The 13,991-nt window shown below is 42.4% G+C and overlaps 1 protein-coding gene across 9 annotated transcripts in view; it reads left to right on the forward strand.

Annotated features, from left to right (window-relative positions):
- The window catches only part of FBLN2 (fibulin 2), a 143,366-nt gene that overhangs the window by 32,476 nt on the left and 96,899 nt on the right, over positions 1–13,991 (forward strand). For 4 of the 9 annotated variants that reach the window (XM_077924877.1, XM_077924873.1, XM_077924878.1 and 1 more), the window contains one exon: positions 9,770–11,251. In XM_077924877.1, the coding sequence (XP_077781003.1) occupies positions 9,913–11,251 (1,339 nt within the window). In that variant the 5' untranslated portion in view covers positions 9,770–9,912. Of the gene's footprint in view, positions 1–1,065; positions 1,147–9,769; positions 11,252–13,991 lie in introns of all 9 variants that reach the window. The other 5 variants (XM_077924871.1, XM_077924879.1, XM_077924872.1 and 2 more) reach the window with 3 other exon arrangements.

Here is a 13,991-nt window from a genome sequence, read left to right on the forward strand (position 1 = left end):
ATGGTTAATATGATTAGCCACTGTTCAGGGTTCTGATGAAATGCAGAAATTCCTATACTTTGTGGCTGCACCAGAGGCAGAAAGGGAAATTCATGGAACCTCAGGTTAGCCTAGCCTTATCCTCATAATGCTAAACCATGGCTTTGTGCTATGTGAGCTAGAACGTTTTCCAGAACCGTCCCTCAACACCACCCCCAAAACCTGTCTCCCCCGCCTCCCCCTGGCATGATCTGCGTGTCATTTTAGAACCAACTAGAAATGCTGACATCAAAATAGAAAGGATCCCAATATTTTACTTCAAAAGTCAAATTCTGAGCAAGCTCCTTTGAAAATGGCAGGTTTCAATGGGCCTGTTTGACAGTTGATCTTAATCCAGATTTGTACGTCCAAGATTTTGTCTGTTTCCAGTGAGAGAATGCCGTGAAATCTTGGATTTAGACTGGAAATGCAGCTCTTACCTTCAGTTGTAGGGTATCCTGCACACTGCACAAGGAAATTTATATGCCGTTTGGCAGGACTACAACTCAGCCCTTCTGTTTCTACATCTCTCACCTTCACAATCCATTGACTAATTTGTGGCTTTTCAAAACTTAGCAGTGAATATCTATAGCATCTATTATTAATATCTATATAGCTATATCTATCTTCCATGCAGTTTTATTCATTTCAGTAAGAACCCACCAGGTAAAATCCTACCAGAACAGTGCTAAGGATAACAGCATGTCCACATGAGTGCGAGAGGCCCAGTCAAAACACAAACTTGATTTTTCTGTGGCTGAAAATATGTGTTTAATTAGAATAGTGCAAGGGAGAGGAAAAGGAAGGGTCTCATGAGAATAGCCCAGGTGTATGATCTTTCCAGTGACACATTCCCCCAACCAACCCTGGTATAACAACTGGCTATTCATAGATGCTGGAGTAACATTCAAATAATATATTACCAAGTTAAGCACTAAAAGAAAGGGGGGGGGGGAAAGATTTATTTAAAAGCCGGCTCTAAAGATAATATTTCTAGTGGCAGAAGAATGCTATTTATTTTACATTTACGTTTTCCATTCTCTTCAGAAGTTCCCAGCAGAAAAAGAATGTAGGCCGCACTCTGAACTGAAGGCACGGCAGGCAAGTTCACAGATAGCAAGCAGGCGTGTAAGTCCTGAAGGAGAAATAAGGAGGATAATGAAATTAGATGAACATTGTATTTTAAGGTCATAATTACTAAATGGCTCCATTTTTCTACTCAAAATTTGCCACATAAGCCTGAAATACTGGAACTAAGCACATTCATACTCCCTTGCATACTCAAGTTGTCCATGATATTTATCTTTTCTATATATGCAGGTAAAAAGGTAAAAGGCAAAGGGACCTCTGGACAACTAAGTCCAGTCGAATTTGGCTATGGGGTGCAGCACTCATCTCTGCTTTCAGGCTGAGGGGGCTGGCATTTGTCCACAGACAGCTTTTCTGGGTCATGTGGCCAGCATGATTAAACTGCTTCTGGTGCATGGAACACCATGATGAGTGCCAGAGCACATGGAAACACTGGGAGGGGGGTTGCGTGTGTATGATATTGAACGTGTGTGTGTGTGTGTGTGTGTGTGTATTTCTGGAAAACTGTAAACCTAACAGGATTACCAGCATACTTCCTTAAAACTCTTTCACATAAATTTGCATGTGCATCCAGACAAGCAAACACCTATTTACTTACCATTCTCGTATAAACCCCAATTATAAAATTAAAGTGAACATATTTGTAAGCCACATAATCACAACAGACACATAAACAAAAGATGCAGAATCAGCCCCTATTGTGTGTGTTTCAAAAATTATTACTGCCATGAAAGCAGTTTTGTTTCTACTGTCTAGGACAGCAAGCCCATATGCCAATTTCTTCCATTGTTTTTCAGCCTTCCTTTCCCTCCTCCTTTTAGATTGCTATACTTTTCTGCTTTGCTCACCAATCAGTGTTCTTCGCTTCAAAAGAATGTTTTCCCCACAGCTGGTGGTTTCTTTTGTTTTTCAGATTTCCTTATCACTATGAATGTTCTGTTTAATTGTGATGGGCTATACAATTTTTAAGTGGGCATGGAAATAGAGGTCTCTGTTCACTGTTAGCATAGTCACAAAGTTAGGCTGACAAGATAATGAGTGAGTTTGCATATAATTCTAAGCCACGTTTTGTTTAACCCATGGTTTATTGAATAAACCTCAGAGCTGTCTCACAGATGATCAAACAAGCCATAGTTTGTTTCTTCAAAGTTACTTTGTTTTCCAGCTGTTCTTGCCTCATGCCTCTGTAGATTTGCAAGTACAGTGGTACCTCGGGTTACATACGCTTCAGGTTACATACGCTTCAGGTTACAGACTCCGCTAACCCAGAAACAGTGCTTTAGGTTAAGAACTTTGCCTCAGGATGAGAACAGAAATCGTGCTCTGGCGGTGTGGCGGCAGCGGGAGGCCCCATTAGCTAAAGTGGTCTTCAAGTTAAGAACAGTTTCAGGTTAAGAACGGACCTCCGTAACAAATTAAGTACTTAACCCGAGGTACCACTGTATGTGCAGTGGGGTACTCAAAACAGACCATGGTTAACAAGGTTCCTGGGTTGGGATGTAATGCTGAACCATAGTTAAAATAAGCCATGATTCATAAGCCAACAGGAAATTATGGCTTCACATCATGGATTATTGCTGGAAACAAACTGTGGTTTGTCTGTCAGACAGGGTTCAGATATTCAAACAAATCACACCTTCACTAAATGAACAATGTTTCAGTGTTAAGTGTGAACCCAGGTCAATAAATATATAGAATAGAAAGTGTTCTACAACATATAATTATTTGAAAAATATATAGTGTATAGCACAAGTATTATATTCTCTGTTTTTACCACCATAGAATTGCCCAAACTTGCTAGTTTCATTTGACTTTGGTACAAAAAGCAACCTCAAAATTTCAAAGCACAAAGGGAATTGAGGTGGGCCAGATCAGTATGAAAACATGTTTTGAACAAAAAGAAGTAATAGGGGAATCATGTTCAAAATATATAAAACCTACAACTTCAGAAAGTCTGTTCCTACCATTAGATAAGTGCTTCCTTTCACACCCTCACAATCCGGAAATGTGTGAGCTCATCATAAATTAGTGTGAGAATATTCTTGGCATTTTTACCAAACCACACTGTCAGAGGTAACTGAAGTGCTTTTCAGAACATGAACGAACAACTGGCAACTGCAATAATTATGCAGTAATTATCCTATATAATGTAGAGGATAAACTGCTTGCTTGAGATGGATCAGAATTAGACTCCTGACAAAGACAGCAGAAGATTCTAAGCAGGAATAGCAAGCATTGTTTGAGGGCAAAAAATGGCATAAACTGACATCATTTAAATCCAAAGATCCCCTTCATGGATCACTGCCTTGCCGTGGCGAAGGGGCTTGAAGAACTCAGAGAAGCTATGAACTATGCCGAGCAGGGCACACAAGATGAACAGGTCATAGTGGAGAGTTTTGACCAAACGTGATCCACCTGGAGGAGGAACCGGCAAGCCACTCCAGTATCCTTGCCAAGAAAACTCCATGGACAAAGACAACAGGCATATAAAAGTTATGACGCTGGAAGATGAGCCCCTCAGGTCGGAAGGCGTCCAACATGCTACTGGGGAAGAGCGGAGGGCAAGTACAAGTAGATCCAGAGCTGATGAAGCGGCTGGGCCAAAGCCGAAAGGACGCTCAGTTGCGGATATGCCTGGAAGCGAAAGGAAAGTCCAATGCTGTAAAGAAAAATATTGCATAGGAACCTGGAATGTAAGAACCATGAATCTGGGTAAGTTGGAGGTGGTCAAAAATGAGATGGCAAGAATAAATATTGACATCCTGGGCATCAGTGAACTAAAATGGACGGGAATGGGCGAATTCAGTTCGGATGACCATCACATCTACTACTGTGGGCAAGAAACCCGTAAAAGAAATGGAGTGGCCCTCATAGTCAACAAAAGAGTGGCGAAAGCTGTACTGGGATGCAATCTCAAAAATGATAGAATGATCTCGATACGAATCCAAGGCAGACCTTTTAACATCACAGTAATCCAAGTTTATGCCCCAACTACTGGTGCTGAAGAAACTGAAATTGACCAATTCTATGAAGACTTACAACACCTTATAGAAGTGACACCAAAGAAGGATGTTCTTCTCATTATAGGGGACTGGAATGCTAAAGTAGGGAATCAAGAGATAAAAGGAACAACTGGCAAGTTTGGCCTTGGAAATCAAAACGAAGCAGGGCAAAGGCTAATAGAGTTCTGTCAAGAGAACAAGCTGGTCATCACAAACACGCTTTTCCAACAACACAAGAGACGACTCTACACATGGACATCACCAGATGGGCAGCATCGAAATCAGATTGATTATATTCTCTGCAGCCAAAGATGGAGAAGCTCTATACAGTCAGCAAAAACAAGACCTGGAGCTGACTGTGGCTCAGATCATCAGCTTCTTATAGCAAAATTCAAGCTTAAATTGAAGAAAGTAGGAAAAACCACTGGGCCGGTAAGATACAATCTAAGTCAAATCCCTTATGAATACACAGTGGAAGTGACGAACAGGTTTAAGGATTTAGATTTGGTGGACAGAGTGCCTGAAGAACTATGGATGGAGGCTCGTAACATTGTACAGGAGGCAGCAACGAAAACCATCCCAATGAAAAGGAAATGCAAGAAAGCAAAGTGGCTGTCCAACGAGGCCTTACAAATAGCGGAGGAGAGAAGGCAAGCAAAATGTGAGGGAGATAGTGAAAGATACAGGAAATTGAATGCAGATTTCCAAAGAACAGCAAGGAGAGACAAGAAGGCCTTCTTAAATGAGCAATGCAAACAAATAGAGGAAAACAACAGAATGGGAAGAACCAGAGATCTGTTCAAGAAAATTGGAGATATGAAAGGAACATTTCGTACAAAGATTACCATAATAAAAGACAAAAGTGGAAAGGACCTAACAGAAGCAGAAGACATCAAGAAGAGGTGGCAAGAATACACAGAGGAACTATACCAGAAAGAAATGGATGCCTCGTACACCCCAGGTAGTGTGGTTGCTGACCTTGAGCCAGACATCCTGGAAAGTGAAGTCAAATGGGCCTTAGAAAGCACTGCAAATAACAAGGCCAGTGGAAGTGATGGTATTCCAGCTGAACTATTTAAAATTTTAAAAGATGATGCTGTTAAGGTGCTACACTCAATATGCCAGCAAATTTGGAAAACTCAGCAGTGGCCAGAAGATTGGAGAAGATCAGTCTACATCCCAATCCCAAAGAAGGGCAGTGCAAAAGAATGCTCCAACTACCGCACAATTGCACTCATTTCACACGCTAGCAAGGTTATGCTTAAAATTCTACAAGGAAGGCTCAAGCAGTATGTGGATCGAGAACTCCCAGAAGCGCAAGCTGGATTTAGAAGAGGCAGAGGAACCAGAGACCAAATTGCAAACATGCGCTGGATTATGGAGAAAGCTAGAGAGTTCCAGAAAGACATCTACTTCTGCTTCATTGACTATGCAAAAGCCTTTGACTGTGTCGACCACAGCAAACTATGGCAAGTACTTAAAGAAATGGGAGTGCCTGATCACCTCATCTGTCTCCTGAGAAATCTCTATGTGGGACAAGAAGCTACAGTTAGAACTGGATATGGAACAACTGATTGGTTCAAAATTGGGAAAGGAGTACGACAAGGCTGTATTTTGTCTCCCTGCTTATTTAATTTATATGCAGAATACATCATGCGAAAGGCTGGGCTGGATGAATCCCAAACTGGAATTAAGATTGCCGGAAGAAATATCAACAACCTCAGATATGCAGATGACACAACCTTGATGGCAGAAAGTGAGGAGGAATTAAAGAACCTTTTAATGAGGGTGAAAGAGGAGAGCGCAAAATATGGTCTGAAGCTCAATATCAAAAAAACGAAGATCATGGCCACTGGTCCCATCACCTCCTGGCAAATAGAAGGGGAAGAAATGGAGGCAGTGAGAGATTTTACTTTCTTGGGCTCCATGATCACTGCAGATGGTGACAGCAGCCACGAAATTAAAAGACGCCTGCTTCTTGGGAGAAGGGCAATGACAGGCCTAGACAGCATCTTGAGAAGTAGAGATGTCACCTTGCCAACAAAGGTCCGTATAGTTAAAGCCATGGTCTTCCCAGTAGTGATGTATGGAAGTGAGAGCTGGACCATAAAGAAGGCTGATCGCCGAAGAATTGATGCTTTTGAATTATGGTGCTGGAGGAGACTCTTGAGAGTCCCATGGACGGCAAGAAGATCAAATGCATCCATTCTTAAGGAAATCAGACCTGAGTGCTCACTGGAAGGACAGATCGTGAAGCTGAGGCTCCAGTACTTTGGCCACCTCATGAGAAGAGAAGACTCCCTGGAGAAGACACTGATGCTGGGAAAGATGGAGGGCACAAGGAGAAGGGGGCGACAGAGGACGAGATGGTTGGATAGTGTTATCGAGGTTACCAGCACGAGTTTGACCAAATTGCGGGAGGTAGTGGAGGACAGAGGTGCCTGGCGTGCTCTGGTCCATGGGGTCACGAAGAGTCGGACACGACTAAACGACTAAACAACAACAACAACAAATCCAAAGACATGTTTCATATAATCACCCTATATTCAGACAACTCAGGAAATGTTTATGAAGAGGGAATCCTCTTGCCCTTAGGCTTCATGGAACAGTTTTTGTTCACCAGTATCATTTGAATAATTCAATAAGATGGCCACTGGAATATGGGCACTTGCACCAAAGAGTCTGTACAAATCAGATTCAGAATTACTTACTCCTATTATGGATTGTTGAAAATGAGAAAAGCAGGAAATGCTGCAAGAATTTGTAAGTCTGTTCAGTTCAAGCTCCAGTGTTGCAGTGGAGTAATGGCCTTCCCCAAGATATCTTGCATGTTCAGGTAAACAGAAGCAAAAACTGATAGTGAAAGGGGAAGCATCAGACGTTGCACTGATGTTGGATGAACATGTTGAGGCAGCCCAAGTGGTCAGTGTGCCTACTTTCTTTCTCAAACACATTGTATTTTAATTCCAAGCATACTTTCAGCTGTTGCCTTTCTATACAACAGTGGAAAACATGGCTCATAGCAAAATTACAATGTATTGTTACAAGGTTTTGGCGTTTCCATTTTTATTTTCTTCTTCGTTTTATTTGAGTCAAACCCTTAGAATAAGTTCCAGATCTACTTATTACATTCCTACTCCACCCTTTCTGTAAAATGATGAGGTTGACACCAAGAAAAGCCACATATAATTAACAAGAGAACAATGTAACAATAAAACCAAAGAATGAATATATACAAAAAATCTGCAGCTAATTAAAAATAAAAAACAGATTAGAAACACATATTAAAAGAAAGAGAAGCAGAAGGAGGGGAATTAGCCCTGTAAACCAACATGGCTCTTAGGTTCTATGTCTTGTTGCCTGTGTGTCTTCTGGAATTCCCCAGAGGGATCTGGCTAGGCACTTTGGGAAACAGGATGCAGGGATGGGTGGCTTTTGGGGTGTGTGGTGTGATAGGATTGGGGAAGGGCACAGGCCAGGATGGAGAGGCTGCATTGAATCTGTAGGGAGAAGTAGGATGGTTTAAAGAAGATAGAGGGGTGTGTATAGCAGAGAGAAGAATTATGTGCGATAAGCAGCATGCAGGCAACTCCTAATCTTCCCACCCTGACTCACCTCCATGTCCAAACACCCCATGAGCACCCTACAAGCTACAGACTTGCCCTTTCCATTGGGTGTACAACCCCGTCCAGAAGAGGTCACCCAGGTCTCAAGACTTGCAACACATAACACCTCTTGGAGGTTTAAAAGCAGAGGCGGGATGCCCATCTGCCATGGATGCTTTTGTTGAGATTCCTGCATTGCAGGGAGTTGGGCTAGATGACCCTTCCAACTCTACAATTCTATGATTCTATTAAATGGATTGCGTGCCCAAAACATTATTTCATAATGTTGTATTGCTGGTCAAGTTGCTGAAAAAGACAACAGCTCTTTCTGGCAATAAGATGGAGCAGGGTTTGAAATGATTAATGCAACCTGGACTCATTTCATCAAATGATGAATACTGCTGTGGTGAATTCAGTATTTTTAAGGTAAAAAAGAAAGACTAATGCAAACTTCTTGAAGAAGTAGTTCAAAATTTATGGCGAATCAGGGGAAGCAGTTGTGCAGTTAACTCCTGCTTCTGCTGTCTATGGTGAGACTGTAACACCTAAAGGAGGCTGGCTTTTCTTGCACTTGAGTTGCAGATGTTGTGAGCTCCAGGAGCTCTTGTTTGGAATTCATAGTCCGCATGGACAACCCTCTTCTCCTTGTTTCTCCTTGTTTTGAGCTGCTCTGGGAACACATTGTGACACTGTTGTTTCATTTCTAGGGCTGTAGTTACTTTCCTTTCCCATTAGTGCAGAAACTCATAATATCAAATATATTTATAAACACAACGTATGGCTGCTAAACATCTCCCAGTAAGATTCTGAATAGACTCAAGAAAAATGATTAGTTTTCACCGTGGAAAACATTGTTTTTGGGGTGAGACCATTACAGTTGTGGTTTGGGAAGTATGGTACCATTCCTGGGTCATGACAGATGCTTTGCTACTGTATTTCTCTACTTAGTACCTTTCCTGTTGAGCTCCAGTGCAACAGTGGCATCCCACCTCACACACTGCAATCATCCCTTTCTAGGACTGGAGTTCACTGTGCTCTCAGTGATGCCACTGGGAGAATTATTATTGATTTCATTTCAACAGTTAATATGCAGCTTAATTCCATACTCTATAAGCAGTGTACAGTAAGGTTGCAAAAGATGCAATATAGATAAAATCAGTTAAAATAAACCATAAAAACTTTCTTGAGGTGCCTTTTGAAATACAAAGGTCTCCACCAAGTGCCAGAAGTTCAGCTAAGAGGTGGTCTATCTTAACTCAGCCAGGAAGGAGTTCCTCAGCACTAGACCAATAATAATGAATGTGTGGTTCCTGGTGGATATGAGTTGCATGTCTGTGCCATGGGAGGCCTACTGACAGGGAACTAAGGAATCAAGCAGTCCTTAAGACTGTCAAATTCAGATTCCAAAGGGATCAAAATATAGTATGTTCACCCCTCCCCCATCTGAAGTTTAATTTGAAATTTAATGTGTGTGTGTATCAACTTGAGAAACTGCTTCAAATTGATACACACACACACACACACACACACACACACACACACAGGCAGCCTTCCAGGGCAAAAGCCTTCACACACAAGGCAGTTTCCACAAAGTAAAATACAGTATACAAAAGCAAAATTATAGACACCATAAATACATTCCATGATCAAATATAGGAATGTTAAAACTGAAGAAGAAAGAACTGTGTATTTGTCTGCCAACTATTATTTTTTTTTAAAAAAAAACCCAAGGCTTCTAAAATAAATAAATAAATACCAAATGTTTTCAAAATATTGTCTTTTATTTTACTATGTGTATATTTTATGAATAGATAAAAAGGCCACTTTCTTGTTTCTTCTTTTTTTAAGGGGTAGTGAGGGGAGGCAAAAGACAGAGAAATGAAAAACATGCATCTTGGAATTGGGTGTCTATAGCGCTTGGACGAGATATTATGATTAATTTTATATGTAGCTTTCCAGATGTTGGAATTTTATCCCATTTTAAAACTATCTCTAATGTCTAACAGGATATGTGCAGAGTATAGCCTTTAACAAAGTTCTCTTTCATAAACCTAGGCTCTAGTTGCAAAACAGAATCCAGGGAAATATTTCTGACCAGGAGCTGAGTGAGCAGAAATTCCAAAGGGGGAAAACGCACGAGAGAGAAAGAACGAACACAATAAAAGGCTGGATTTTTGCCGCACTTGTTTTGGAAGATTATGGATAGGCACCGAGTGCTACATTTCTGCTCGCTGAACACAGCCCTCTTGCTGCTTATTTGGATTGGCATCTCCAAAGCTCAGAAGGATTGCACAGGTGTGGAGTGTAAGCAGCTGGAAAATTGCATTGAGGAAGTGCTTGAGCCGGACGAGTGCTGCGCCTCTTGTCTCCAGCATGGCTGCACCTGTGAAGGCTATCAGTACTATGACTGCGTGAATGTCGGTTTTATCAACGGCAAGGTCCCCGAAGGGCAGTCTTACTATGTCGACTTTGGAAGCACAGAATGTTCCTGTCCCAAAGGGGGCGGCAAAATCAGCTGCCAGTTTATGCTCTGTCCAGACCTTCCGCCCAACTGCATCGATGCCGTGCTGCCCGCGGACGGGTGCCCTCAGTGCGGGAGAATCGGCTGCCTCCATGAAGAGCAGAAATACGCAGCAGGACACACGTTCCACATGCCTCCGTGCAAGGTTTGCCACTGCCCCAATTCGGGAGGGGATCTCATGTGCTACCTGCTCCCAGACTGTAATGAATCCACATTAAACCCTCATAGCCCATCCGATACCGGGGACACCGAACCAGAACGGCACTATGATGATTCCTACAGTTATGACCAGGAGGCACCAGAAGGAGACACCACTCAGGTAGAGCCACCTAAGAAGTTCTACAGTTATTCGGCTCATACAGAGCAAGAGAGCATGGGCCAAGAGCAAAGTGAGGATTATGATTACCTCGCAAGCAGCAGTGTTACTCCTCCGTCATTAACTCATCCTGCTTCAACGACAGAAGCTCTGCCACCCACGACCACAGTTGCTCGTGTTCTGCAGTACCCTGAAACTAGTCGCGCCACTGAAAAGAGTGAGGAAAGGATTTATACGACAAGCACAGTATCAACCCCCAAAGCACGGCAAAGGCATCATCGAACAACCATTGCAAACAGCGTTAGAAAGGAACAAGCTGCGGTTACAACTGAGAGGCCCAGAAATATGGCAGATGTGGAAAGGAGAAAGCCAGCCAACAAGGAGAGGAATGAACAAGAAGAAAATGCCCGCTTCAAAATCAAGTTAAACATGAAGAAAGACAACAAGCAGAAAGAAAACAGGTTGTTGGTCTTACAAGAGTCCAATATGACTCAATCGCATGGGCTAAACTCTTTGCAGGAGGAAAATGAGGAAATTCAGTTCCCCAAGGTCAAGTTCAATCCAACACAACCATCTCCCATTGCACTGAAAGAAGACAACAATAGGATATCCTTAAAACAGCCTCAGACTCTTTATCATTACACATCTGAAGAGGACATAGATCCCAACTCTGTTCAGACTTCCCCCAAGTTATCAGAAGGTAAGATTTTGTATTCAAAACCGATAAATCAGATTTTGTATTCATAACATTAAATGTTTCAAAAGAAATAGAGCAGAATATTGGTTTTGCCTGCCTTGTATGATGTCAAACATAGCTCTAATCTTCAAAACTATCGACTCAATTCTCAGTGAGTGGCCTCAATCAATGGTCAAGTCTTTGTTCCATTGTGGCCTATTGTTTTATTAGAACTATTTCTCAGAGTGAGAAGTTTAACGTCTGCATTATATATATATTTTAAAAAACAAGCATGAATAATTGTTTGTTTTTGTAGAACTTTCATTATTGTATTCCTATCCACTCTACTTTCCTTCATAGATTGTTCACAGTGGCCCAGTTCACACATCATCCTAGTAAAACCACCAGAGGAGGGTGCAGAGTATGGCCTATGAGTGGGGTATGGCCTGGGCAGAGTCCTGATGGCTGGATAGTGAGGCATGGTGGGGCACATTTGGTCCCTGAGCATGATGTACAGTAAACCATGGCTTATGTCTTACCATAGAGGTTGCTAATATGTGGCCCTCCAGAGGTTGGAGGTTTGACTACAAGTCCCATCTACCCTTGACCACTGCTTATGCTGACTGGGACTGATGGAAGTTGGAGCCACCAACATCTGTAGGGCTATAGGTTAGCCATACTGTTGTATGGAATCTGGCCAGTGCTATACATCTTCATTAGAGATGTTCAGTCTGAGAAACTATTCACCTGGTTATAAATATCTGGTCAAAATGCTAAATGATGGCCTTTTAAAAATAATGTTGCTAGTAAACCTAGTGACAAGCAAGTTGCTTATAGAAAGTTAAGTCAATCTCCATATACTGTTGAATTTGGAACATACTATCTGTTGTGACATTTCTATGCATTATGGGATATCCTCTCAATATATAACACAATTTCTCATGAACTGTGTAGAGGGAGTATCTGACAGATATGCAGATCTGTTCATGAGCTATTTGTTACCATATTTTTCGTCCCATAGGACGCTCCGTCCCATAGGACGCAGCTAGTTTTTTTGGGGGGAAATAAAGGAAATTCCCCCCTTTATTTCCCCCCAAAAAACCAGGTCGGGGAAACCAAACCAGGTCAGGGAACAGCGGTATGGCGGCGCTCCACCTCCCCGCTGTCCCCCGAGCTTGTGGGGCTGGTGCTGGGGAGAAGCACGCTTCTCCCCAGCGCTAGCCTCTAAACCAGGTCGAGGAACAGCGGGATGGCGGCGCTGCGCCTCCCCACTGTCCCCCGAGCTTGTGGGGCTGGCCGATGTCTGTCCGGCGCACGGGGCACTCTGCTTCAGGGCGCCCTGCGCGCTGGGCGGCAGGCTGCTATCCGCAGCGTAGGGAGCCCTGCGGGAACTCCCGCAGGCTCCCCAGGCTTGCTGATAGCTTCCTGAAGCCTGGAGAGCGAGAGGGGTCGGTGCGCACCGACTCCTCTCGCTCTCCAAGCTTCAGCGAAAGCCTGTATTCACCCCATAGAACGCACACAGATTTCCCCTTCATTTTTGGAGGGGGAAAAGTGCGTCCTATAGGGCGAAAAATACGGTAATTAATGTTAGCTAAATGGTTACAATTCTAAGTGGTTACAATGTTTTGTGATTAGCCTCTACAGTGTGTCAGTCAAAATGACCATTTGCCGTAGTGGCTTACCATAGTACACACATTACTCCCTGTTATCTGTAGCATCTAGCCATGAGCTGGTGGGTATTTTCTTTTGTTAGTGATATGAAGTGTGGCAAAGTAGAAAAGAGGTAAAGGTTGCCTTATTACTACATGACTGTGCACTGATGACGATCTGTTACTGATACGGCTGTAGATAACCTCCACCCAGTGCATTTGAATAAAGTAAAGTGCATATACATACGTCTGTGCTATAGAATACTTTGTGGAACTGCAAAAATAATTTATCAGTGGTAATCCACGGTAATCTAATTTTCCTTAGAGTAGTGAAAGCTAAGGCCACTGATGTGAATAGTGACCAATATGTGACACAGTTCAGGTTCATTTTCTGTCAGACTTTATGTCACCTTTATCATGGCATTAACATATTTCTTAATAAGCACACTACCATGTTTATTTGTACCTCCATTTAATATCTGAAAAACGTCCAGGAAGCCCTGATTATTTTGGAGGCTTGTCTTTGCGTTGCATTTCTTCACAGTAACAATAAGCCATAAAGTGATCCCTTCCTGTTCCCACTCTGATAAGATGAGAACTGAGATCAGATCACAATGGCTCTTGTCCAAAATAAACCATATCCATGATCTAAAGATTGGGACGTCTGCCTCTCCCTTTCCTGCCAATCTGAGAGTCCCCATGCTTGTGTTTCTCATTTGTTTTGTTGCCAATGCTGACTTAATCAGTCACGATTGCCACCCTAATCAGACCGAGACCTTATATGTTCCAAACTGTGGTAAAATAATATCCTGAACTAGGTCAAATAGCCTAGTGCCAAAAAGATAAAATGCATTCATTTGTACAGTAAATGGGCTGTATTTCTGGCTGGTGTTAAAGTTGGGAAGTTGCCACTTAACGACTTACTGGAAATCAACACACGCAAGTAAAGGAAAGTAAAGATTCAGGTTTGTATCCAACTGAGGTTGGAACTAGATATAGTTTGGAACATGTTATTGCCACCAAAGCAGCAGCCTTGTTTGTCCTGTACTTCTCATTCTGTGCTATTATAAAAGACATGATGGCATGTCACAACACTGTGAGTGTCCCTACCCCTG

This window comes from Podarcis muralis, chromosome 2 (assembly GCF_964188315.1).
Source record: "Podarcis muralis chromosome 2, rPodMur119.hap1.1, whole genome shotgun sequence".
Classification (NCBI taxonomy): domain Eukaryota; kingdom Metazoa; phylum Chordata; class Lepidosauria; order Squamata; family Lacertidae; genus Podarcis; species Podarcis muralis.